Raw genomic sequence first — 24,080 nt, forward strand, 5'->3', positions numbered from 1 at the left:
AAACAAAGAGTTGGGAACGAAATTCATTTATAAGAGCTAAAGTCAAGATACCTAAAACTATGAGTCTACATGTTATCAGTCATCTCCAGCTGCATTTTTAACATACTCTGTAGCCATAAGCCGGACCTTGTCTTGACCTTCCTTAGAGCCATGGGCAGTTTCAAATTGCAGAAATTTAGTGAATAATGTTTTCATTTTCTTTGCTGGCAACTTCTGACTCACTGACCTTCCCAGCAGCTCTCTGAAAAAGAAAAGGGTAAATTATAATGGAAATGTAAACAAATCACAGGAGTGCCAAATAAGCTCATGAAAGAAAAAGAGTTGCAGACCTAGCTTCATTAATTTGATTTGCTTTGACAAGCATGTCACAATATGTGCACCAGACATCGGTCCTTTTTGGGTAGGAAGCTAAAATTGGGTCCATCAGTGCCTTTGCTTGTTCAAGATGGTTATTGCGGGCTTCTAACAGTGCAAAATGCACAATTAGATCAACAGAGTCTGAAATATTTCAAGACACATCAATTAGAATTAAAAAGCCGAGTTCAGAGACAACCAACCAACCAACCCAAAGAACATCAATCAGGAACACAAGCTGAGTTCAGACACGTAAAACAACCAACCTTTTTTATTCTTCAGAATCTGGAGAGCCTGTTGCAGAATAGACCTGGCTTTTTCAGGATAACCCTGACTCATGAGAATGCCTCCAAGATCTTGCCACATGCCTCGATTTTCTTTGAACTTTTTTACTACAAGACGAACTTCACTGTCTAGCTCTTTATTTTTGGAGCTTTCAGCATACAATCTTACCATGTGTAGACGTATCTAAAGTATAAATAGAATCAGGAACATAAAAATCAGTAGAAAGAAAACAACCTCAAAATATATAGAATGGACATAATGATACCTTATAAGCATCATTCAGTTGCAATGCTTCATCTAAGACTGTTTTAAGGCTTTCGGCTGTCCCATACAGATTTTCTAAGTTAAGTAAGCCCAACCAAATATTTAATTTCTCCTGTTCTTCTCTGTAGGATATTGACTTGATAGCTCTTTGAGCAACAGCCCGGGCTTTTTCAATTTCAGTAGCCTATGAATTAAATAAACACCAAATTACATAAATGATGATAATAATTTTCTTGCAATTGGAAAATCCAAATCATACAAACCTGTAAATGGAATGCCATATATTGTAACCAAACAGCAGAGCTATCAGGGTTTGCTAAGACCATTCGGTCAAAATCGTCACATGAAGTTAATTGGCGATTTGGGTCCAATAGTTCTTTTTCAATTTTCTGCAGTCTTTCTTCTTCAAGACGTGCGGCCTCGCGACGCTCAACAGCTGATTTTTTCCTTTTCTTTTTCTTTGACTTTTCATCATCACTCTCCTCCTCATCACTGCTTGAATCTTGTTTACCAGGTTCCAAAACCTATAAAATGAGCAAATAAAACAGAATTGAAATTGGAAGTTCATTGAAGTAAAACAGATAAGGTGAGATAAGATAATTGAACAAACCTGCATAAACTTAGCAGGATCAATATCCCAGATAAATCCAGGATTTTTTAGAGTTTGCTGTGTTTGTTGAGAGGAATCATCCTCACTATCAGAGGCCAGATCGACTACTTGTTCCTCCTCTTTGTCATCATTTTTCTTCCTTTTGATACCATCTGAGTTACTGTTGCTCATATCATCACTGCCTTTTCTCTTATTTTTTGTCTTTGAAGAGTCAGCATCTACTTTCTCTTTCTCCTTTTTGGTCTTTTTAGATGATGATACTGGTTCTATTTCTTCCACAGAACCAGATAATGATTTCCTCTTCCTTGCCTTCAATACATCACTTCCATTCAAATTTTCCTTTTCATCACCTGGCAATGTCTGCTCCTCAGAAGCTTGTAACTCCATATCACTGTCTGGCTCCTCTTCAGTCAAGGGAGCAGATTCATCATCACTGATTTCATCTTCATCTATGTCAATAATTTTGCTGTCATTTTCTGTATTCCAAATTCTTTGAGTCACTTTTTCTTCTTCCTCCTCGTCCTCCTCCTCCGTCTCCTCCTCTTGCTTTATCTCTTTGTCCAACGTGAAGTAACGATCTTGATGATTCTTTTCTTTCTTTACTGTATTTTCTTTCTTTGCATTCTTTCCCTTCCTTCCTACAGGTTTCTTTCTGGAATAAAATTTAACTACTTCCTTGGGCAAGCACAAAATGATCCTGCCAGTGGATCTGAAAGAAGTAAAATAGCAGTTAGAATCTTGCCTCATATAAGCTCCGAGTCAGATAAGATCACCACTCACCTTTTAATTATGACTTTTCGATCAAGACCAAAAAATGGTTCAGGTACAGTTAGTTGTAAACTTTGAGGATAGAGAAAGGTAGGAATGTAGGCAAGATTTAACTTGCCTGCTCCTTTGAGCTGTACAAGTATGAATTCCGGTGTTGCAAGGAGAGTTGGACCTCGTAGCTGAACATTTGGATCTAAAGATGGCTTGTTCTTTTCACTGTATGGTTTTAAAGTAGACCCGATATCTTTACGAAGAATGACTTCCACATGCCCTCGAACACAGTCAACCTGAAATAGAATATAAGAAAAGATTCAAATCATGAGGTTTTCAGATGAACATCAGAAGTTATGTTGAAAATGAAACACATACATGGAGGACTTTCCCTTGAAACCGTGAACCAATAACAAGATCATCGCAGTGAGCATTGTAGAAGGTCGTTTCTCCACGAGCTCCATTGTCCAAATGCAAGACAAAGCCCCACTCGGTCCGTTCAGATACTGTACCAGTGACTCCCTTTCCAATATGGAAAGAGCCTAGAGGGTCTCCGATTCTCTTGGCATGAGCAAGCAATCGCTGCTGATCAGAAAGGTGCTTTGACAAATCCATAATGCAGGTCTGAAATCAAAAGCAGGAAATATTTATAGTTAAGGAGGTAACAACTGCTACACAAATAAAGAAAGGAAAGGAAGTGCCAAACCTCCAAGTCATTCTTGAAGACAGATTTTTTCCGGCAATCTAAGACAAGTGACTTATCAAGCACTTTGAGTACTTTAGCTCGGATGGCCTGCCCTTCAACATATCCCAAACTAGCAATAGTTTCATTTTTATCACACACATTTGAGCTGTTTACTCTGATCAAACTCCTTACTGAAGACAAAGGTACTTCAAGTAACAAGAAGTTGGAATCTACCTTACGTATAGAGCAAGGTAACACAAAATCAGGGGCCACAGCTTCAATGGTCTTCTTGGAAGCTATCTGGCCACGAACAGTCTGAAAGATAGAAAATTACCACATTACACTGTAAAGCTACAAGTTAAAATGATTGTGGTAAGCACAGGGAACACAACTTATAAAATACCTTGAAAAATTGAGAGACAGAGGAACGCATAGAGAAAATAGCAGGCCGCTTCAAGCCTGCATCACTAAAGCACCAAGTATTTGTTAAAACTGTTCCGACCTCAAAGGTATTCAAAAGTAATTGGGCCATTTGAATGTCATCACTTAGATGGTAGACAGGAATAACTCCAGATGCTTCAGTTGCATTTATAAAAAAAAAAGTTAAGAGAAACAAAATAGGTTAAAAATAATCGATATATAATCCTTTTCCCATAATTTAATTGTTTAATTTGACTATAAATCTTACCATTGAATGAATCACCCTGGTCAAGTACTTTAACACTCAGTCCTTTGTTAGTAACAGAGTAAACTTGTAATGCATACATCTGTCCTATTTTCACATTTTTACAAGCTTGCTGATTAGGCACGAACAGATTAGGAGCCACCATTGACAATCTCAACTGATAGTCATTACGTTTCACAACATAACATTTGATCTGAAAATTCAATTCCATCATTAAGACTCCAAAAAGAAAGGATCTGACAGAACCTCAATCCAAAACTTGTACTAACCAGCTGTCCGATGAAGAATGAGTGATCAGCAGGGACAAATTCGAGAGTCTTCTGCAAGAACCCTTTCACATTTCCAAAGAAGGAAACAAACACACCTTTCTCACCAATTGCCACTACAGTGCCCTGATAGCACAAACCAACACGAGCACTTTGATATGACACAATAATGGGATCATCACTTGTGACCAAGGATTGCTTAAATGTGACAATCAGTCTGTTTTTTTCAGTGTCTATTTTTAAAACCTGAACAAAGAATATCCGTTATTAAGATTGTCATTGACAAGTAAAAGTAGCATGAAATAGGCCTACTCACCCTTCCAGTAATTTTGGCACCTTCTTGGAACTTTCTGGCAGGATGAATCAAAGGCACATCGGCAGAGTGAGCAGCAGGTACAAAGGCGCTTAGCATTCCAACTTTGATTGCTATGCCACCATTTTTGACTCCGTCTACTACACATGGAACTACATCACCAACATGAACATCAGAATAGCTCAGATACTTCTCATCCAATACAGCCCTGGAAAGTGAAAGATACATATTTCAGGAAAGAGTTGCCTCAGAGAATCCATGAAAGTAGGATGAACAGAGAAATGATGACATACGTTTCCATACTGCAGATGTATGTGGCACTCATTGCATCAAAATAGAGAAGACGGCAACGAACTGAGCTCCCAACAGGAAATTTGGTTCTTAAGCGTTGCAACATAGTGGACTCATCATCATTATCAACTAATTTGCCTTTATAATTAAAACCAATGCGACGCTCTGGGACAAATCCTCGTACATTAAGATTCTTTTTCCCAAGGCGCAAAAATAATCCTTTACCTCCAACACCAGTCACCTGTGTTTTAAATTGTTAGTTGTCAAATTAAAAAAGCTGTAGAGTTGCACACATGTGAAGCACTCATTTACCTGCCCAGATGGAACAATGTCTCCAATTTTAAAATGGACTTCAGCAGGAGAAGGTTTTGGGATTTCTTTCACAGTGCTGCTGATGTTTGTCAGAGCACTAAGATATACATTTTTCACCAGAGGTGTAATGTAAAGGACACGGCCAAAAACAGTGGAACCCTCTTCAAGACTAGGTTCAATAGCCTTTGAATTCTGAGGGATATGATTGCGATGAATGAAGCCAGATAGACTGTGGAACTTTACTTCTACTCCGTCTATGATAGGCTGTAAAAGACAGTTAGTAAGAAAACCTGATTCAAATAGGGTTCAAAATGTTTCCAACATTAACTGATCAGCTTACTTCAGAAACCGTGAGCTTGAATCTCATGCCAGGCAAGAGTACTTGCATGGCAACTGACTGATGGCCAGTTTCTTCCTCATTTGCAATATCCTCTGGGTCCGCTGAAAGTTCTACACTAGAAGCAGCTGATGAAGATCCTGCTTTGGTAACAATGCACCGCACAAGCTGACCAATTGCTGTGAAGAACATAAAACACATGGCAGTGCAAAAGAGAGTTAATTGACCTTCCTCAGGCAATAGATGAAAGAAAGAAAAGGGAAACCACATGAACCTTACCAAGGGGGCGGCCTCCATTGAAGGTGTTACAGAAATTTAGAGCTTTGTCTTCCTTGAGAAAGGCTCGAAGCCCATTCACACCACAGTCCATCACATAACCATGTTCTTCTTTGCTTTTCACAGCAGCATTGATTATCATACCTTTCTTTGCCAAATCAGAATGGGTCATGTCTTCATGCACAAGTTTTGGATTTAGGCTCAAAGAAACATTATGTCTCATATCTTCGGCTTGACGAATCTGCCAAACTTTAGCAGTGACAAGCTGACCCTTGTAAAATAGCTCAGACAAAGGGCAAAGCGCCTGAGGGAAATAAATTGTATCAATAAAACATGTGCGAGATTAAATTTAAGGACAAAAGCACAGCAGATAATTAAAAAGTTTGCTCACATCAATCTCAGTATCATCCTGGCCAGAAGACTGCAATAGTTGTGAATATGGTTCAGAGATTTGAGTGACAGGAACTCGCCCAGAAATAAAGCCAGGCAGAGACACATGCAGTGAATAGTCTGTAATTTCGGTGATACAACCTAATACAACCATGCCCTCATTAAGGGTCTGAAAACATTAAATGAAATATAAATATTACTCAATAATGCAGTTTAAACATCAAACAGGAAACATCAAAAGTATAGACCAAATAAATAAAAATTAGAACTCACCCTGTAAGACAAATCTTCAAGAGCTAACAGCTTAGGTTGAGCTCCAGTTACGGCACGATGATGTTTGGTCTTTTTTGTTTTATTTTTACTGACTTTTTTCTTCGTCTTCGTTTGATCAAACAACTAAAAGCATGATCCAAGTTAATTTAAAGTAAAATTAGCAACAATATCAAACAACTTTTTACAAGTTATTTTTGTTTCACTTACGTGGGCCTTGTTGGAGGCAGTTGCAGATACAGGCACAGCCCCTCCTCGGGGAAACGAAGACTCGTCCGCTGCCATCGCTGGAATGGACAGAAAATTGGAGCGGTTCAAGGCTAGCCAAACAACCAAATCTATGTATGGATGGCAAGTAAACCACAACTTGGGCATTAATGTGATGATGTCCAATTGACATGGATGTGGAATGAACCCGAAGGACTATCTTAAGGGATATGCCCTTAAATTAAAGGAGACTTAAACAGTCCAATAAAATTCATAGTTTTCAAGAATAAAATAAAATTGAAGTTGCATCGTGAATTTAAGACTGGTAACATATTATCACCTGAACCTAACCCTTTGACATAGAGCGATCATCGAACAGTTCTACACCCTTTATTCTACAAAAGATGCAAGTTACAGAACATGAAAAGGATATGGAGGGAAGAAATGTACTATAAAATCATACTTACCGGCTTAACTAATCGTTGTCAACACAGTAAACGCTCAAATTAATGTCTGTGCAGACACACGTGCGAACGCCGTGTGCAGCAGGTTTGTTTTTCAGCTCCGTTCCCGTTAGAGAACAAGTGAGTAGCGATAAATATGGCGGTTCGCAAAAACACAATTTCTCATATACTCGTCCCAGCATAACCTTTCTAAATCACTCCGCCAGTAGCCAGAGAACAGAAAATAGTCCCGCAGGTAATGCGGTTTATTAAAACTAATACTCAACCCTAGACCGTTGCCATCATAATTAATCGTATAAATAAACAACATTGAAAAATTACGAACAATTTCGGACTTAATCATTACGCATTCCGGGTTTTGCATTTCCGCGGGCAGACGACGTGCCGGTCCGAGCCCTTCAAAACAACGGTCTCTCGGAACCTCTTTTCGCACTTACATTGAGTGACTGGAAGAGATTCCATAAAAGGAGCTTGCATAGGTCTAAGCCCCACACTATTTTGTATGCCCAGCTCGCGTTCATTTTGTGGAATTCTGGCTTATTCTTTTAAAATTTTGGTTTAAATGCACCAGGTTGGCTTCTCCTCTGGACCGTGCTCCAAACTTTCTGCATTAGGTTTGAGCAACTGGAAGATATTCAATAATAACAACTTATTTCAGTCAAAGGCCCACACATTTTTGTCTGCCCCGTTCACCTTCTTTTTTTGAAATTTTGTCTCATTCTTTAGAAGTTTTGGTCTGTGTGAGAGAGGTCGGCTTCTCCTCTGGACCGAGCTCCAAACTTTCTGCATTAGGTTTGAGCAACTGGAAGAGATTCGATAATAACAACTTATTTCAGTCAAAGGCCCACACATTTTTGTCTGCCCCGTTCGCCCTCATTTTGAGAATCAATCTTTATTTTGGGAGAAACATCGAATAATCTGTGCCAATGTGGGGATAAAACGGCCAAGGGACTACTTTCGGAAAGGTTACGCTGGGACGAGTATACCATAAATGTTTTTCTGTCAACTTCAAGTACCTTCTGCTAGGTCGTAACATCGCAATAAATTTAATGTTTGTTGTAGAAAAATGTAAGTACCTCATTACGAAGGTGGGTATTTACGCTTTTATTGTTGTTGGAGCTTATCAGTAGTATCTAACCTTTCATCATCATTTTTTGACAGGAAATGTAATTTACAGTTGGCTTATTTTGTGCTTAAGTCCTGTCGGAATAACCCCAACACGAACAACCATGTGAGTAGTAAATAAATACTTCTCCGTCATAAAACGCAGCCACTTCTTATGTGTTCATTTATATTTTGTACATCCTGTTTCGGGTAAAAATCTGGTTGCCATTCCTGTTTTACACGTATGTCTATCATCTTCTTTATTTTTACCTTCTTTATGATTTTTTTCCTTTTTACAGTTTAATCTGCCTGTTGTGTTAAAAACCTCCCATAATCATGCTTAGCAGGCCCACACAACTGGCTTTGAAACGAAAGTCAGTGGCAAAACTGTGTGGCAAAAAATGTCCAGATTTGGCGCGTAACTTTACTAGCAGCACTGTGTTGAAAACCGTCAGTAGCAGTCTCAGTGACAGTGTCATCAACAATGTGGCTGATAACAACCGCCCATTGCCACGAGAGGCAAAAGTTGTCATTTGTGGAGCAGGTGTTATGGGAGCATCCGTTGCATACCATCTGGCTGAGCTTGGATGGGGCTCTCATACAGTTCTGGTTGATCAGGGCAAGTACGTTCGCAGTATGTTTTATTTCTTTACTTAAATCTAGTTTAGCACTCATACTCCTTAATAATCGACATTTGTTTTGCCTTTTACCTGATAGCATTGGCGGAGGCGCAACAGGCCACACTGCTGGGCTTGTTGGAGTTTTTAAACCAAGTTTGGCTCAGGTTCGCCTGGTTCAATCAACGGTTTCTCTGTACAAATCTTTGGAGGAGAGAGGGCTGCCCACTGGCTGGAAACAATGTGGAAGCTTATGTTTAGCCAAAACTCGAGATCGTATGACTGTTTTTCGTCGTATGCAGGCTCTCTCGGTGTAAGTGTTTTCGGTAAGACCTTGTGTACATTGCTGATCCAGGTTGCTAAACCATGTTTTCTTTGTATGACTTTCAGCTCTTGGGGCATTGATTGCAAATTGGTGACACCAGAGGAAATATCCAAGTTATGTCCTCTTGTCCGCACTGATGATTTAAAGGGTGGAATCTGGATCCCTGGCGACGGGGTCGGTGATCCTCTTCAGATATGCCAATCCTTAGTCAAAGTAGCCCAACAGGGAGGTCAGTTCAAATCCTTGATTTATTGTTATTTACCTAGTTAAATGTCTCTCATTTGTACCTTTGTGTATTTTTTTTGTTCCTCTTGACACATACAGGAGTCCATGTTTTAGAAGGGTGTTCTGTGAAACGAGTGGTAAGCAGTAATGGCCGCATAGTGGCTGTTGATACATCTCATGGCACTGTTGAGTGCCAATACTTTGTGAACTGTGGTGGGTTTTGGGCGCGGCAAATAGGGCAAATGAGTGAGCCATTTGTAAAAGTGCCTTTACATCCTTGTGATCATTACTATCTTCATACTCGTCCTGTTTCTGGATTGGATCCCATGACTCCAGGTAGGCTGCTTGTTTTTGTTTCCTAAGCTTCATCTATGTTCATCTCATGTTCGTGAATTGATTATTTTTCTTTATTTTAGTGGTTAGAGATCAGGATAACCATATATATTTCCGCGAAAATGATGGCTGTTTAATGTTAGGAGGATTTGAACCTGTTGCTAAACCAGCTTTTGAGGATGGGCTCTTACCAGGTACTTCATTGTTAGATTTTCTGTTTTGACATTGTGTCCTATTTTATTTACAATTAGGCATTATTTTCACATGACAGCCTCATCCTCAGCAAGGAAGCTGCCTGAAGATTGGGATCATTTTCATGTTTTGTTGGAGCAAATGTTACACAGAGTTCCAATATTAGGAGAGACGGCACTGGATCGGCTTGTCAATGGACCAGAAGCATTTTCTCCTGACTGTAAATGGATCTTAGGAGAGGCCCCTGAAGTAAGGACTCATGAAAAAATTTATGACATTTTTGAAACAGTTTTTTCCTTTAATATTTTAAGTTTAGTTTATTTCCAGCATGTATTTTAAATAGTTTTTGTCAATAACTGCTTTTTTTTCTATTTTAGATTCAAAACTATTTTGTGGCAGCTGGAATGAAGACAGTTGGCATTTCAGCAGCAGGTGGTGTGGGTCATTCCACAGCCAACTGGATTGTTAATGGCTTTTCTTCGTATGAGATGTATGAATTGGATATAACACGATTCCTTGGTTTACACAATAACAGAAAATTTTTGAGAGACCGTGTGAGGGAAGTTCCAGGTACATAGTTATTCACTCTAGTCTGTCATAACTGTATATTCTATGTGTTTTGTTGAAATTGTACTTATTGTGTTTCTTTCTTCTGGTAGGACTTCACTATGCTATCAATTACCCATTTTCTGAGTTCAGCACTGGGCGCAACCTTCGAATGTCTCCCATCTATCCAAAGTTGAGAGAAGCTGGTGCTGTCTTTGGCCAAGTGATGGGTTATGAAAGACCTGTTTACTTTGATCCAGGTACAGCCATTTTGAGTTTCGTGCTATAATTCTCCAGTGTGAAGACTTTTTAGACAATTAATGCCTTCTCAACAATTTTCATTTAACTTCTGTTTTTTTTTGTTAGATGGCTTATTGTCAAATGTAACTGCTGACCCAGGAGCAGAGAAACCATTTCGTATAGCGGAAACTCGAACATTTGGGAAACCAGATTGGTTTGATATAGTGAGTGAGGAATATTCAGCTTGTAGAGAAAGTGTGGGTCTTTGTGATTATTCATCCTTCACTAAAATTGATCTTTGGGTAAGTTAAACTTCAAGAGAATGAAATGAATAAGTCTCTATTATTGTATAAAACACAATGTAATTATTTTCATATATTTGCTTGTTTATGTGTAGTCAAAGGGCAATGAGGTAGTGGAAGCTCTCCAATATCTATGTTCCAATGATGTTGATGTACCGATTGGAAGCATAATTCATACTGGAATGCAAAACTCAAGGGGAGGCTATGAAAATGACTGCAGCCTTGCCAGATTGGCAGAAAATCAGTAAGACTACTTCTCTGACTCTTTAGCATCCCGCAAACAAGTTTACTTAATTGAAATTTAAAATCTCTTCTAACTCTTTTTCAGTTATATGATGATAGCACCAACAATACAACAGACGCGCTGTAAAGTGTGGATCCAACGCCATTTGCCACCTGATGGATCTGTAGCATTGTCTGATGTAACATCCATGTACACAGCTATTTGTGTTATGGGACCTTTAACACGAACTCTCCTTTCTGAGCTTACTGACACTGATCTAAGTCCTCAATCTTTTCCATTTTTCACATTCAAGGTAAAAACAGAGTGCCACCTTTTCCATGGATTTATTATTACTGCAGCTTACAACTCCACACTGTTTTTTCTTTCTTGTTTGTTTCAGGAATTAGACGTTGGTCTAGCAAATGGCATTCGGGCCATGAATCTAACACACACAGGTGAATTAGGATATGTTTTATACATACCTAATGAGGTCAGTGAAAACATTTGATTTCAATATTGTTTTGTATGATACCTTAAAATATTTCTCTAACCTTCTTTTTATTTTGTGTTGTAGTTTGCCCTTCATGTTTACACACGTTTAAAGGAAGTAGGAGAGAGGTATGACCTCCGTCACACAGGCTATTATGCCATGCGTGCATTACGAGTGGAAAAGTTTTTTGCCTTCTGGGGCCAGGACTTGGACACAACAACAACTCCTTTGGAATGTGGTAGATCGTGGCGTGTTAAGTTTGAGGTAACAGTTATAAATCATCCCTTTAAAAAATTTTCGTTGCCTTTTATGGTAAATAATAAATTTGTTGGTCTCTTTTCTGCTCGAGAAGAAAGGAATGGACTTCATAGGGAGAGAGGCCCTGCTGCAACAGCGTGATGAAGGTGTGAAACGAATGTACGTTCAGTTAATACTTCAGGACCATGATCCGGATTTAGATTTATGGTGTTGGGGTGGGGAACCAATTTATCGGGATGGAGAGTATGTTGGGGCAACAACCACCACAGGATATGGTTACACCTTCAAAAAACAGGTAAGAACTTTTTCAGCATCACATAAGAATAGATTGGATTAAAAAAAAAAAAAAAACTAATTGAAAAATGTTGCTAGGTTTGCCTTGGATTCATCCAGAATTTTGACCCAAACAAAATTCCTCAGAGAGTGACATCAGACTTTGTTCAGTCGGGCAGCTATGAGGTCGACATTGGTGGTATTCGATACCCCGCCAAGGTATGTCATTGGCAGTCCACATTACGGTGTTTAGTGGGTACCATTGCAAGGTATTAATTTGGCTCTTTTTATAGGTGAACTTGCATTCTCCAAACCTCCCTACTAAGTTCCCTGACAAAGAGAGGGAAGCATACCAAGCAACTCGAGTCAAAGTTGGCGTGAGCGAGCCAATACTCAAAGTGGTTACCTCATAGTGTGGACATTGTCTTCCTACTGTTTGGTCTGATATTTCTGTGATTTTCTGCTCTATTTTTATTGCATGCCTTCTTTATCTTTAATAGCTATTTGTATGAAGTGTTGCCCTTAAAATAAATTAAATTGTTGTCAGGATTTGTTTTAGTTTTGTAATTGCTGTTGTGTTTGTAGGTATGCTCAATTTTTGTTTGTCAGCCTTCAGCTATCTAACAAATGAAACTTAATGTGATTCATCAGTTCCTTTCTTCCTTTGCCTGTTGTCAATTAATCCATTTTAAGCTTGTTGTTATGGCAGCTCTGTTTTGTTACAACATATTTATGTTAATACCGTTACTGTTGCGACCAATGCTTGTAGATTTAATGGTCATTCTACACCTGATTTGTTATCAAAGTCATCCTTCAATTAGTAATTTGAATTTGTAAATGAAGTATTGTTTAACTTGTGTCCCTAAAAGTTCTGTATCCTAGTCCTAGTCACTGTTCTCAGATACATCTGCATTGAATCAAAGCTGTCCTGTACATTTTCATTTTTGTCTATACTGTATATTTATGATGTAGGTGTTAGTAATCTTTGTAACAGTGTAAATCATTGATGTAAATTTTTAGAATCTACCTTGTTGCCAACTTTACCTAGTTTTGTAGAAGGTTTTGTACATAGTTATTGAGGTTCCTCTAGAAACAGTCTTTTGATGTGAGGTGTGTTTTGGATCTGTGATAATAATACTCAATAATAGACTAAAAATCTAAAATGTTCGAATTGTATCTTCCCATGCACTTACAAGTTGTGCTGCCTTGATAAATGTTCAATAAAAATTGTGCGACTGTAAGCTTTAAAAAGAGCTTTTAAATCATAGAGGAACTTTGTGGGATATGTATCATTTTTTTTTTTTATTAAATTATGGTCACTGCAGTATTTACACAGCTAACTGCTCTGTCCTACCTTATTTTCTTAAAACTTTTGTCACAAATTTTAGACTGCATTAATTATTTTCTATCCAGACAAGAGGTTTGAAATGTGGTGATAAGATAGCTAACTAAAATTTACTTGCTTATGTATGATTGAGGCTTGGCTTCACATTTAGAGGTTTTTTTTTACAGTTATGATTTTGATGTTGTTGTTGGTGGGCGTGTGTCTTTGTTTCGTCTCTTTTCCTCGCCATTAAAAACATAAACCAGTGATTTCTCGCGTCTTCATTTCATGTCCTTTGCCAAATGCCTTCTCCGAGACTCCAACACCTCATGCCTCAGTTGGCGTGGGTGTAGGGCAGTGCAGGGCAGGGTAGTACAAGTGCAGGGCAGTACACGTGCAAGGCAGTACAAGTGCAGGCCAGTCCTGGGCACGTGCTCCTTTTCCCGGTGTGCTTTGTTTTGGCACAATTTTCGCACGCCGCGCCCCAAGGTCGCACTCGCCGCCGAGCTCACGGCTCGTCATCCTGGGCTGCCCGGCCTGCCCCCGCCATGACGCCGACAGCGATCCGGCCGGTCGGTCGGCGGCCGCTCCGGCATTCCCCTTCCCGTCGGGTGCCGCAGTATCTCATCAATCTGCGGCACAGCGGCAGTCTTTGCTCAGTACCACGTCTGCGGCCGAGCGGCGCAGGGCGACGAGGGGCGAAGCGCTCCGCCAGCGCGAGTGCATGCGTCACCACACCGCGAACCCGTGCGGGCCCCGGGCCCCGAGCGCGAAGCACAGAGGCATGCACCGGGACGTGACGTGACGGACCAACATCATCGCCATGACCGAGCCGGCCGTGCACGGCGGCCGCGCGGCGCACCCAGAGGACGGCGTCGTGACGGACGCGGCCACGTTCCGCACAGGCCCAGGACGGCAGCGCCCGGAAGGCCAGCTGGATCCGCCCGCCTCTGCAACGGACAGCGGTTACGACGGGCTGCTCGATCCCCGCGACGACAGCGACACTCTCAGCATCAGCACGTGCAGCAGCAGTGATGGCGGCGAGGTGCCGCTCGGCGTCAAGGCGGTGCTGGGCGCGGCGGTGGACTCGGCCGCCTCCATGGGCCCCGCCATGACCATCGAGAGCATCACGGTGGAGAACTCGACCTGCCGGATCGGGAACAACATGCACGTGCATGGTCCCCTCACCGTCGTCGTGTCCGAGAGGGCCGTCGCCGCCGGCGCTGGACAGGGGATCGTGCTGTCCGCCTCCAACCTGGGCCTGAAGGACGCGGACGCCCAGGACGCCGTTAAAGAAGGAGCAGCGACGGCGTTGCCCCCCAAGGAAACGCCCGAGCAGCACAAAGAAGGTCAGTGAACGCGCCGAAACGCAGTCGCGTTGCCGCCGCGGCGACGCGGGAGCGCCTGTGGCGGCCAGGGTAGGCAGTCCCGCCGAACGCGCGAGTTCAACGGGCTCTCTACGAGCCGGGCTGCGTCCCGCCCGCCCCGCCAATGGACTGGGCTGTGTTGCGCCGCTGCGGCCATCGAAATACCAATGCAACGCCCTCTTTTGCAGGCACAGTCCCCCGCCGGTGGTGGCGGAGTCCGTGCGCGGCCCTGGTGGCGACGGGCCTGGCGGTGGCGGTGGTCATCCTCGCCACAATGCAGCTCGGCAAAGTCCCCGGCGGAGGGCCGGGCCACATGACGGAGGATCCCCTCACCTCGCCGCCACCGACGCCGATCCCTCTGCCTCACGGCGTCCAGTACGTGCCGAAGGACCAGTGGCGTGCGCGGCCCGCCAAGACCGGCACCAGGCTGCGCACGCCCGTGGACACCGTCATCGTGTGCCACACGGGCACGGCGTCGTGCTCCAGCGCCGCCTCCTGCAGCACCATGGTGAGTGCCTCCCCGCCTTAAGACTGATTCCGATAGCCGCTTTCGTCGCTCTGTCTCTCTCGCACTGTACGGGACGCCCCGCGAGTGCGAGAGAGACAGAGCGACGAAAGCGACTCTCGGAATCAGTCTGCTGCCGGACGAAGCTGACTCCATCGCGCCTGGCGACACTCTTAAATACTTTGATTTCTCCCGCCAGGTGAGGGGCATCCAGGGGTACAACATGGTGGACAACGGCTGGGACGACATCGCCTACAACTTCCTGGTGGGCGGCGACGGCCGGGTCTACGAGGGCCGCGGCTGGGACACCGTGGGGTCGTTCCTCTACGGCTGGAACTCGCGGTCGCTGGGCGTGGCCGTCATCGGCTCCTTCACGGAGGACATGCCGCCCGCCGATCAGCGGCGCCAGCTGGCCAGCCTCCTGGAGTGGGGCGTGGACCTGGGCAAGATCAAGCCGCAGTACCGCCTGGTCGGCGCGTGCCAGCTGCAGAGCACCAAGAGCCCCGGGCTGCGGTTCATGCAGGACCTCCGGACGTGGAGCCGCTGGTGGGACAACGGGGCGGAGAGGTGTTCCGACTAGGTGCCGTTCGCCGCGCTCCGACAACACTCTAGGGTGCCCAGAAACTGGGCGCCTTTGTCGCCCACCCCACTTTTTAGGGTGCCAAATGTCGCCCAGTTTCTGGGCGCCTTTGTCGCCCAGTCTCGGGGTGGACAAATCGTACAGTAACCGGCCCTCTCCCATGGTAGAGCATGCTCAGGTGTCTAGTTCCTGGGCGACTAAGGTGCCCAGCCCAGCTTCTGGGCACCTTAGTTTGGTCACCTTAGTCGCTGCTGAGCCATGGGTGAAGGCAGGTTCCTTAATGGTTTGTCCACCTCGAGACTAGGCCACAAAGGTGCCCAGGAACTGGGCGACATTTGGCGCCCTAAAAAGTGGGGCGGGCGACAAAGGCGCCCAGTTTTTGGGCACCCCATATTTAGAGTGTAGGTGCCGTTCGCCGCGAACAGACCGCGAGACGCGACACTAGTGTAAGATTATGCTGTGATAACGTAACCAGATGCACTGCTCTAAGACTGCGGTCCGTTGTTTGTATGCAGGCACGGTATAAGGGGCTCCACAGGGGGGCGGTAGTGAATATCTTGGCTGCCTGAAGGAGCATGTGCTGCGGGTTGCGGCGCTTGGACAATCTATCTGACAGGGTCCCCTTAAACCGTACCTGTTTGTATGGGTAAATAAACAACGGAATTCTTACAAAAGTAAATCGAGTTTTATTTAAAGGAATCAGCCCCAAATGTCGTAACGTGAACTGGCCGGGGCCGGGGTGTGCCTGGGCCGGCCTGGGAGTGCCCTGGCCGTGAGCGCCAGCTTGGAGCCCTTGCGGACGTCGTGGCATCCAACCACTCTTCCCATAATTCCCAGTGGTCCCAGAAGACTGTTCCAGAGAGTCGTTTTCGTCGCTCTGTCTCACTCGCACTCATAGGCGCCCCCTATAGGTGCGAGAGAGACAGAGCGACGAAAACGACTTTGAATCAGTCTGCAGAGCCCCCAAGCGGAGAAGTAGCGAACCAGCGTCAGGTCCGGCGCGCGGCGCGCGGCGCGCCATCCTAATAATCCTGCCAAGGCGCCAGTGAATTGAGTGCCGCCGCCCGGTCCGGTGCCGGCCGCCTCGACCGCCTCGACCGCATCGCGGCGTCCACGATGACAGTCTACCAGTAGTGACCAGGAACCTTGGCGACGAAATGGACTGGAACGATGGTGAAAAGGCCGCGGGGGCGGCCGTCGTGGCGCCGAAGTGTGCGTGGCGTGTCCAGGGCGGCGAGGACTCGGGCGAGGATGCCGCGTCGGTGGACACGGACGACACGGCCAGCACCGGCGCCGACGCCATGCCCGTCCCCTGCTCGGCCATCGAGAGCATCACGGTGGAGAACTCCACCTGCCAGATCGGCAGCAGCTTGCACGTCTACGGCCCTCTCAACGTGCACTGCGAAAAGTTCCGCGTGTCGGCCGACGGCGCGGACGGCATTGCGAAACAATGCAGCCAGATTGAGGTACAGTGCGAGCGCCCTGCAGCCGGGCCGATGCCGAGCAGTGGCTTCGTCGCTCTGTCTCTCTCGCACTCGTGGGGCGGCCCGTCGGGGTGCGAGAGAGACGGGGCGATGAAGAAACAGCATTCGGAATCGGCGATCAGTGGATGTGAGCACGGGGGACTCTACAGAACTCCGTGCCGAGCGCCAGAGACCTGACCCTGCCCAACACGCCGGATGCCACCGGACCAGCAAATCCTTGCGAGAGTGAGTACTACGTACCAACCACGGCAAGAAGAGAGGGAAAGGGGGTGGCATTGGCGGGATGGGTGCAGAGAAAATCAACAAGAACGGACAAAGAAACTTCCGAACGATAAGCCAATGATAATGTCACGGCCGATTAACACAAATCGGCTGGTTCGGGTTGTTCACCTGTTTTATCTCCATGTCTCGTCCACATGTTCCATTCGGGTGTGTTTTAATCCGCTTTCACTGTTTGTATCGCTATTCTGGGAGCAGAAACAGTCGCGACTTTTATCGAATGGAAATGAAAGTACTCGACGGGATGGGATGTTTATTCTCGGTGAATTTTCGAATCCCTGGTCACCTTGGCGTTGAACAGCCCCGCGATGTCCTCTTTGGCTTCCAGCTGACGGTGCTCTGTGTGCTGAGGTCCCCAAGTCCAGGAAGCCGCTGCTGCTGCTGCTGCTGCCGCCGTGCGTGTTCCTGGTGGTCGTGTGGGGCGTCGGACTGACGGTCGCCCTCAAGGCCGACGCCGACCTGCTCGCGGACGACGTGCCCGGCGACGCCGACGTGCCGTGCAGCACCAAACCCCCGGCCGCGGCCTCGCCTGTGCTGCTGCCAGACGGTGTCGGGTTCGTGCCCAGGGCCGCGTGGGGCGCGCGCACGCCCAGGGGGGCGCCAGAGGTCCTCAAGACGCCCGTCAACACCGTCATCGTGCACCACTCAGGCACGGCGTCGTGCACCAATTTCAAGATGTGCTGTGAGCGGGTGAGTCCAGATAAGGTGGGTACGGCAGCTTTGGGGGAGAACTGACTCAAAGACTGTCGCGCACCTCGCAGGTTTTCACCATGCAGCAGTACAACATGGACGGCAGGCACTTCGACGACATCGCCTACAACTTCCTGGTGGGCGACGACGGCCGCGTGTACGAGGGTCGCGGCTGGGACGTCGTCGGGGACGCGCTGGACCCGACGGTGCGCCAGTGGCACCGCGAGGCGCTGGGGGTGGCCGTCATCGGCACCTTCACGGCGGACCTGCCCTCGGCCGAGCAGCGGCAGCAGCTCTACAAGTTCCTACGCTTGGGCGTCAAGCTGGGCAAGATCAAGACCCAGTACCGGCTGGTGGGCGCGTGCCAGCTGGCGCGCACCCCGAGCCCCGGGCTGCGCTTCATGCACGTCCTCAAGAACTGGTACCACTGGTGGGACAACGGAGCCGACTGGGGCGACCTCTGCGACCCGGCAGCGCAGCTCAACCTAGACCACAGCAGCCCGTTCCAAGGGGCCAAATTTAATCAATAAGTGTTTAGAGTATTTTATTTTGAAAATAAAAACGCCGCCAATGTGAAGTTGGTGGGAGAGATTGTCTCACTGCAGCGAATAAGCAGGGCCTTGAGGCTGTCGTGGAAGCCGCATTCGACCAACCTCGAATCTCCTAAGACAGCGGTTCCCAACCTTGGGGTCGCGACCCCAAATGGGGTCGCGAAAAAATTTCGAAGGGTCGCGGCGAGGTGGTTGGGGTCGCCTGGGGTCGCGGCTGTTTCCCGGCTGGCAGAATTGTTCAAAACGGTCGAAAATGCCTTTGAAAACTCGTGTTTTAGGCCGACTTTAAGCAGCAACTGCGTCTGATCCGAGGCGGTATTTCGTCCTCCCTCAGCGGGCATTTGGCCTTTGGACCTTCCTTTAGTATGCCTTTGTTACGGAGTGCGATTATCGGCCTTAGTTTGGGAGCAGTATTGTCTCAAAGTTGATGAAAACAGTATAAAATGCCTTTGAATGCCATTTTGATCCACTTTGAGACAATACTGCTCCCAAACTAAGGCCGATAATCGCACTCCGTAACAAAGGCATGTTAAGGAAGGTCCAAAGACCAAATGCCCGTTTAGGGAGGACGAAATACCGCCTCGGGTCAGACGCAGTGGCTGCATAAAGTCGGCCCAAAACACGATTTTTCAAAGACATTTGTGGCCGTTTTGATCAACTTTGCGGCAATACTGCTCCCAAACTAAGGTGGATTATCGCACTTTGTATCAAAGGCATGCTAAAGGAGGGGTCGCGTGGGGTCGCGAAATTTTTCCTGGGGGTCGCGGAAATTTTTTGTATCAAATTTGGGGTCGCGAACCGAAAAAGGTTGGGAACCGCTGCCTCAAGGGCTGGGACCACTTCTGCTACGAGAAAGCCTGCACGCTCAAGTGAAAAGCGTTAGCGTGATGAACGAAGTGCAATGTAAATAAATGTTTTGTCGTTGACACATTGAGGCTCCCCCTCGCTCTCTCCCTCGCTCTCCCCCTCGCTCTCCCCCTCGCTCTCCCCCTCGCTCTCCCCCTCGCTCTCCCCCTCGCTCTCCCCCACGCTCTCCCCCGCGCTCTCCCCCTCGCCCTCTCCCTCGCCCTCGCCCTCGCTCTGCCCCTCACCCTTGCCCTCGCCGTCCCCCTCGCCCTCGTCCTCCTCCTCATCCTCCTCCTCATCCTCCTCCTCATCCTCCTCCTCGTCCTCCTCCTCGCCCTAGCCTCCTCGCCCTCCCCCTCCCCCTCCTGCACGTCCTCCCCCCAGAGTCTCGGTTTTCGCCGAAATCAGGGCCATAAAACGACGTATCGGCCGTTTATCTGAATGCATCCCAAACACCGCGCGACACAAAGGGGCGCTAGCAACCAGTGCTCGCCAGTCACCGTGAGACTCCACTCCGTGAGCACTGCAGTGCACTGGCGCGGTGCGGCACGATGAACACGGAACACAGACTCACGGAGCAGCGGCCCCCGGGACGCCCCCTCGCGGACGGCGGCCTCGACGATGGCGACGGGGCCGCGACTAACCCCGTGCTGGCGGTGCAGCGCGACGCGGCCCTCGTGGCGGAAGCGAACGGTTGGTCTCGGCGCGCGCTGCGGGGCGACACCCTCGGGCAGCTCAAGCCCCCTCTGTTTTTGACCCCCAGCCATGCATGTCCCCGGGGCGAGCTTCGACGGGCCCGTGAGCGTCGTCAACTCGACGTGCCAGTTCGGTGGCAACACCTTCTACCACGGCCCCGTGACCGTGGTGCTGCCGGACGGCCAAGGCAACGCCGGCGTGGTGCTCTCGGCCTCCGCGCTGGGGGTCTCGGAGGAGGCGGGGAGACCCGCGGCGCAGGCCAAGCAGCCGGTGCCCGGCAAAGCCGAGTGGAAGGGTAGGAAAGGTGAGATCGTCCACACGTCTTGAAGTACTTCAACGAAGACCGATGTGACGGGGACGACGGGAACCCTGTGCCCCTTCTTGTGCAGGGTGGCGCTCTCTGCGGCGGTGGCAGCGCGTCTCGGTGCTCGTCGGCGGGCTGCTGCTCGTGCTCACCCTCTGCCTCGTCTCGGTGTTCTTGCTGCTCGGCGAGGATGCGCCGGCTGGCGCCGTCACCGAGGCCGTCACCACCCCTCCCCAGCAGGACCGCTCCACCCCCGGCGTGACCGGCGGTCGTGGCCAAAGTAAGCGCGAAGCGAGGCCGCCCTCACTGCCGTTTGACTTTGAACAGTGGTTTCGTCGCTCTGTCTCTCTCACGCTCGTAGACTGTCCTGAAGATTGAGAACGCACTACAGCACCTTAGCTGGCGCCTAGGTCGGCGCCATGGCCGGGACTGCTACTAGTATCTCTCTTGCAGCCACCTCGACGAGTGCAACGAGTACCTCCCCCGACTCGCGGCTGGTGAGCAGGAAGGGGTGGGAGGCGCTGCCGCCCCGCCGCACCGCGCCGCTCGTGACGCCCCTCCGGATGGTCATCGTCCACCACACGGCGATGGCAGCGTGCAGCAATGAAACGGCCTGCAAGGCCAGCGTAAGACCGCGTGGCTGCAATGATTCGGCAGGCTGTGGCAACTATCGAACAAGCTTTCATAGCAGTGTCCCCTTTCTGGCGTCCGGCAGGTGCTCGGGATTCAGAACATGCACATGTTCAAGATGAAGCCCCCCTGGGACGACATCGGCTACAACTTCCTGGTGGGCGGCGACGGCTACTCGTACGAGGGCCGCGGCTGGGACGTCGTGGGCGCCCACACGGCGTCCTGGAACGCCGTATCGCTGGGCGTCGCCCTCATCGGCAACTTCTGCGAGGCGCGCGTGTCGGCCGACCAGCACGACGCACTGGAGCGGCTGCTGGAGCTGGGCGTGCGCCTGGGCAAGCTGCGGGAAGACTACGCGGTGCAGGGCAGGTGCGAGTTGAACGGCGCCATCAGCCCTGGCACCTACGCCATGGAGGACATCAAGACCCTCAGCCACTGGAAACGCAGCAACTCCTCCAAGGAGTGCACGCCGTGCGATCCGACCTAGCGCCAAGTGGCTCGCACGTATCGGATGCAGATGAAAGCAAAATAAAACTTATGAACGACCGCATCAACGAATGATTTGTAATTTATCTTTATTTCAACCACAATGTGGTAGTACTATGTGGTACTGGTAGTACTAGTAGTACCACAATGTGGTAGTACTATGTGGTACTAGTAGTACTAGTAGTACCACAATGTGGTAGTACTATGCACATCGTGTTTAAAATTATCGTCGTTATCCTTGAGCGCCATGATGTTGGCTAACATATTAACCACCAATTTTGGCGTAATGACTCCAACTTGTCACTGCCTGATCCCGAACACTGCTCTGTCTCTCTCACACTATGAAAGGTGGGACGGCGGCAGAATGGGTCGGATGTCGCTGTGGTGTTGTAAAAACATGAGGAAAGAATGTGAAAAGTGTGAAAGAAATAGGCGAAGGAATGCTTCGAGTACCAAATCATTAAACTACTCAGCGATACTTGAAACTTGCTGTTTTACTTACTACCCTCGGCTCTCGGGTTGGCTCCCACCCCCTTCTCGCACCCCACTTCACACACTTCGGCACCAGTAGAACGCGCCTACACTTTCCTGTTGCCATTCGGAGCTCAGTCGGGTTTATCATCCCCCTCCCCTTTCCTGCCCCTTACCCACAACCCCACCCTCCCCTCCCGGCTGGTGTGGCCGAAGGCGACTGGCTGCGGGTGGAGTGCGGCAGTGCGACCGCGGAGCGCGCCGCGACATCATGTCGGCGCCGCGCGGGCAGCACCACGAAGTCTCGGACACGGACTCGGGCACGGACGTGAACATGAACATAGACATGGACGACACCAGCAGCACCTGCAGCAGCACCTGGAGCAGCACGTGCAGCGGCACGTCCGCGGCGTCGTCGGCGGGGCGGGTCTTGGCGGAGCTGGCCGGCGGCCTGCGCTTCCAGAGCGAAGTGAGCGTGGAGAACTGCCGCGACTTCCACTTTGGCAACACGCTGCACTACCACGGGCCCGTCACCCTGCACGTCAAGGACGTCCTGCCGCTGCCGCCACTGGCGCCGGGGCGACGCGACGCGTCTGGTATGGCCGCTGCCGGCGTCGCGCCGAACAACCGAAAAAGACGTTTCTTGAACCAAGAAAATTAACTTGCAGCTTGTGAATTTACTTGAACTTTTGAATTAATTGCAAGTCAAGTGTCTATTGGTTCAAGATACACCTTTTTGGTGCATTGCCGCTAGCTCCACCTTCGACTCTCCACCCTCGCTGAGGCACAGCGACCTTCGCCGACCAGAGAGCTAACTGCGGCTGGTTGCAAGCCTCTCGCTCTAGTTTTCAGTTTTCTAGTTTTCCAGTTTTAGTCGCGTTGTCTGTTCCAGGCCAAGGCGTGTGCCGACCGCGCCGCCAGGCAATGGTCCTCGCGGCCGTAGGCGGCACCTTCGCGTTCGCCCTCGTGGTCGCTGTCGTGCTGTGCGTCACCCTGGCCGGAGGTGAAGTTAGTCGAGGTCAGCGATCCTGCGGACCGGACTCACACCGAAGAGTGGTTTCTTCGCTTTGCCTCTGTCGCACTCATGGGGCTTGCCGTGGAAATGCGAGAGAGACGGAGCGACGAGGCGATTCTTTCCGAATCGCACGACAGTCTCTGTCGAAGTCGAGCGACTCAGGGGCGCTCAGGGGAGTCGTTCCGTCGTTCTGTCTCTGTCGCACTCATGGGGCTCTCCATAAGGGTGCGAGGGAGACAGATCGCTTCTGAATCACCCTGCAGGGTTCGCGATCGTGCCCAGGGCCGAGTGGCGCGCGCGGTCCGCGAGGGCGGAGGGGCGGCCGCTCGCCCTGCCGGTGCAGACCGTCGTCATGCACCACACGGCGGGGCAGGAGTGCCTGGACGCGGAGGACTGCGTGATCAGGGTGAGGCTGCCGCTGGCGCCGCGTGCTCGCCGTGCACTACCCGAAGCCAAGGCGTCACAATTAACATTTCGGTTTGGCGCAGGTGCGCGAGATCCAGACGGACCAGATGAGGAGGATGAACTTCTCCGACATCACCTACAACTTCCTGGTGGGCGGCGACGGCAGGGTGTACGAGGGCTGCGGCTGGGACCGCGCGGCGTCGCTGCGTTCGCTGGGGCCGGAGTTCCAGGACGCCCTGAGCATGGCGCTGGTCGGCACGTACACGCAGGCCTGCCCGCACTTCGCGCAGCTCGACGCCCTGGCCAAGGCCGTCGGCTTCTTCGCGGAGCAGGGCAAGCTGACGGCGGACTACCGGCTGGTCGGCGCGTGCCAGCTCATCAACACGGCCAGCCCCGGGCTGTGCTTCATGGAGGAGCTCGCGACGTGGGACCACTGGTGGAGAGTCAGCAGGGCCCCCGAGGAGCCCTGCCCGGTGTCGCCCTGGACGCCGTGACCGGCCCGCGCCCCGCGCCGCGCACCGCTATCGCGAGTTGGCCCGCCATAAAGGGGC

General features: G+C 49.0%; 6 protein-coding genes across 8 annotated transcripts; 5 read left to right on the forward strand and 1 right to left on the reverse strand.

Annotated features, from left to right (window-relative positions):
• Positions 1-10: 10 nt before the first annotated feature.
• LOC117653916 (protein RRP5 homolog) lies at positions 11-6,919 on the reverse strand. Of its 2 annotated transcripts, XM_034399936.1 has the most exons (21): positions 6,772-6,919; positions 6,308-6,384; positions 6,101-6,223; positions 5,829-5,996; positions 5,441-5,741; positions 5,165-5,340; positions 4,825-5,088; positions 4,515-4,753; positions 4,225-4,429; positions 3,912-4,154; positions 3,646-3,835; positions 3,361-3,533; positions 2,979-3,272; positions 2,651-2,896; positions 2,294-2,568; positions 1,514-2,222; positions 1,167-1,427; positions 905-1,087; positions 621-822; positions 330-498; positions 76-241 (listed from the first exon to the last, which is right to left on the reverse strand). In XM_034399936.1, exons 2-21 carry the CDS (start codon positions 6,380-6,382, stop codon positions 76-78), a joined length of 4,662 nt encoding a protein of 1,553 aa, XP_034255827.1. In that variant the 5' UTR covers positions 6,383-6,384; positions 6,772-6,919. The 2 variants fall into 2 exon arrangements, with proteins under 2 accessions (XP_034255828.1, XP_034255827.1); XM_034399937.1 differs by lacking the exon at positions 6,772-6,919 and having other exon boundaries at positions 11-241; positions 6,308-6,382.
• Positions 6,920-6,936: 17 nt separating this feature from the next.
• On the forward strand, positions 6,937-13,489 carry LOC117653919 (pyruvate dehydrogenase phosphatase regulatory subunit, mitochondrial). 2 transcript variants are annotated; one of them, XM_034399944.1, is made up of 18 exons: positions 6,937-7,856; positions 7,930-7,999; positions 8,172-8,495; positions 8,590-8,802; positions 8,880-9,043; positions 9,139-9,375; positions 9,456-9,566; positions 9,644-9,813; positions 9,942-10,134; positions 10,224-10,370; positions 10,477-10,652; positions 10,748-10,896; positions 10,981-11,188; positions 11,276-11,365; positions 11,450-11,629; positions 11,718-11,918; positions 11,996-12,115; positions 12,190-13,489. In XM_034399944.1, the coding sequence occupies exons 3-18, from the start codon at positions 8,209-8,211 to the stop codon at positions 12,307-12,309; spliced, it is 2,766 nt and encodes a 921-aa protein (XP_034255835.1). In that variant the 5' UTR covers positions 6,937-7,856; positions 7,930-7,999; positions 8,172-8,208; the 3' UTR covers positions 12,310-13,489. The 2 variants fall into 2 exon arrangements, with proteins under 2 accessions (XP_034255835.1, XP_034255834.1); XM_034399943.1 differs by having other exon boundaries at positions 6,937-7,836.
• A 383-nt stretch (positions 13,490-13,872) lies between these two features.
• Positions 13,873-16,351, forward strand: LOC117653749. The gene is made up of 4 exons (XM_034399620.1): positions 13,873-14,569; positions 14,776-15,095; positions 15,292-15,705; positions 16,041-16,351. The coding sequence occupies exons 1-3, from the start codon at positions 14,044-14,046 to the stop codon at positions 15,670-15,672; spliced, it is 1,227 nt and encodes a 408-aa protein (XP_034255511.1). The 5' UTR covers positions 13,873-14,043; the 3' UTR covers positions 15,673-15,705; positions 16,041-16,351.
• Positions 16,352-16,624: 273 nt separating this feature from the next.
• On the forward strand, positions 16,625-18,867 carry LOC117653026. The gene is made up of 4 exons (XM_034398364.1): positions 16,625-17,138; positions 17,306-17,381; positions 17,764-18,125; positions 18,197-18,867. Exons 1-4 carry the CDS (start codon positions 16,830-16,832, stop codon positions 18,653-18,655), a joined length of 1,206 nt encoding a protein of 401 aa, XP_034254255.1. The 5' UTR covers positions 16,625-16,829; the 3' UTR covers positions 18,656-18,867.
• A 944-nt stretch (positions 18,868-19,811) lies between these two features.
• On the forward strand, positions 19,812-22,192 carry LOC117653381. The gene is made up of 5 exons (XM_034399019.1): positions 19,812-20,215; positions 20,286-20,522; positions 20,608-20,802; positions 20,976-21,148; positions 21,238-22,192. Exons 1-5 carry the CDS (start codon positions 20,074-20,076, stop codon positions 21,637-21,639), a joined length of 1,149 nt encoding a protein of 382 aa, XP_034254910.1. The 5' UTR covers positions 19,812-20,073; the 3' UTR covers positions 21,640-22,192.
• A 1,284-nt stretch (positions 22,193-23,476) lies between these two features.
• On the forward strand, positions 23,477-24,023 carry LOC117653028 (peptidoglycan-recognition protein 2-like). Its single transcript, XM_034398365.1, has 2 exons — positions 23,477-23,530; positions 23,613-24,023. Exons 1-2 carry the CDS (start codon positions 23,477-23,479, stop codon positions 24,021-24,023), a joined length of 465 nt encoding a protein of 154 aa, XP_034254256.1.
• Positions 24,024-24,080: the final 57 nt, after the last annotated feature.

Source organism: Thrips palmi, unplaced genomic scaffold, assembly GCF_012932325.1.
Source record: "Thrips palmi isolate BJ-2018 unplaced genomic scaffold, TpBJ-2018v1 HiC_scaffold_8, whole genome shotgun sequence".
NCBI lineage: Eukaryota > Metazoa > Arthropoda > Insecta > Thysanoptera > Thripidae > Thrips > Thrips palmi.

What these genes read in the sequence shown, in the direction of transcription:
- LOC117653916 (XM_034399937.1), bottom strand. Translation starts at nt 6,382, where the DNA reads ATGGCAGCGGACGAGTCTTCGTTTCCCCGAGGAGGGGCTGTGCCTGTA. An exon ending in TACATCTGCAGTATGGAAAC is followed by an intron (nt 4,430 to 4,514) that starts GTATGTCATCAT and finishes TTCACTTTCCAG; the next exon opens with GGCTGTATTGGATGAGAAGT. An exon ending in CATTCTTCATCGGACAGCTG is followed by an intron (nt 3,836 to 3,911) that starts GTTAGTACAAGT and finishes TTGAATTTTCAG; the next exon opens with ATCAAATGTTATGTTGTGAA.
- LOC117653919 (XM_034399944.1), top strand. Translation starts at nt 8,209, where the DNA reads ATGCTTAGCAGGCCCACACAACTGGCTTTGAAACGAAAGTCAGTGGCA. An exon ending in CGTATGCAGGCTCTCTCGGT is followed by an intron (nt 8,803 to 8,879) that starts GTAAGTGTTTTC and finishes TATGACTTTCAG; the next exon opens with CTCTTGGGGCATTGATTGCA. An exon ending in GTATTCGATACCCCGCCAAG is followed by an intron (nt 12,116 to 12,189) that starts GTATGTCATTGG and finishes CTCTTTTTATAG; the next exon opens with GTGAACTTGCATTCTCCAAA.
- LOC117653749 (XM_034399620.1), top strand. Translation starts at nt 14,044, where the DNA reads ATGACCGAGCCGGCCGTGCACGGCGGCCGCGCGGCGCACCCAGAGGAC. An exon ending in GCCCGAGCAGCACAAAGAAG is followed by an intron (nt 14,570 to 14,775) that starts GTCAGTGAACGC and finishes CCTCTTTTGCAG; the next exon opens with GCACAGTCCCCCGCCGGTGG. An exon ending in CCGCCTCCTGCAGCACCATG is followed by an intron (nt 15,096 to 15,291) that starts GTGAGTGCCTCC and finishes TTCTCCCGCCAG; the next exon opens with GTGAGGGGCATCCAGGGGTA.
- LOC117653026 (XM_034398364.1), top strand. Translation starts at nt 16,830, where the DNA reads ATGGACTGGAACGATGGTGAAAAGGCCGCGGGGGCGGCCGTCGTGGCG. An exon ending in ACCAGCAAATCCTTGCGAGA is followed by an intron (nt 17,382 to 17,763) that starts GTGAGTACTACG and finishes TTTGGCTTCCAG; the next exon opens with CTGACGGTGCTCTGTGTGCT. An exon ending in TCAAGATGTGCTGTGAGCGG is followed by an intron (nt 18,126 to 18,196) that starts GTGAGTCCAGAT and finishes CGCACCTCGCAG; the next exon opens with GTTTTCACCATGCAGCAGTA.
- LOC117653381 (XM_034399019.1), top strand. Translation starts at nt 20,074, where the DNA reads ATGAACACGGAACACAGACTCACGGAGCAGCGGCCCCCGGGACGCCCC. An exon ending in CCTCGTGGCGGAAGCGAACG is followed by an intron (nt 20,216 to 20,285) that starts GTTGGTCTCGGC and finishes TTTGACCCCCAG; the next exon opens with CCATGCATGTCCCCGGGGCG. An exon ending in CGAGTGGAAGGGTAGGAAAG is followed by an intron (nt 20,523 to 20,607) that starts GTGAGATCGTCC and finishes CTTCTTGTGCAG; the next exon opens with GGTGGCGCTCTCTGCGGCGG.
- LOC117653028 (XM_034398365.1), top strand. Translation starts at nt 23,477, where the DNA reads ATGCACCACACGGCGGGGCAGGAGTGCCTGGACGCGGAGGACTGCGTG. An exon ending in CGGAGGACTGCGTGATCAGG is followed by an intron (nt 23,531 to 23,612) that starts GTGAGGCTGCCG and finishes GGTTTGGCGCAG; the next exon opens with GTGCGCGAGATCCAGACGGA.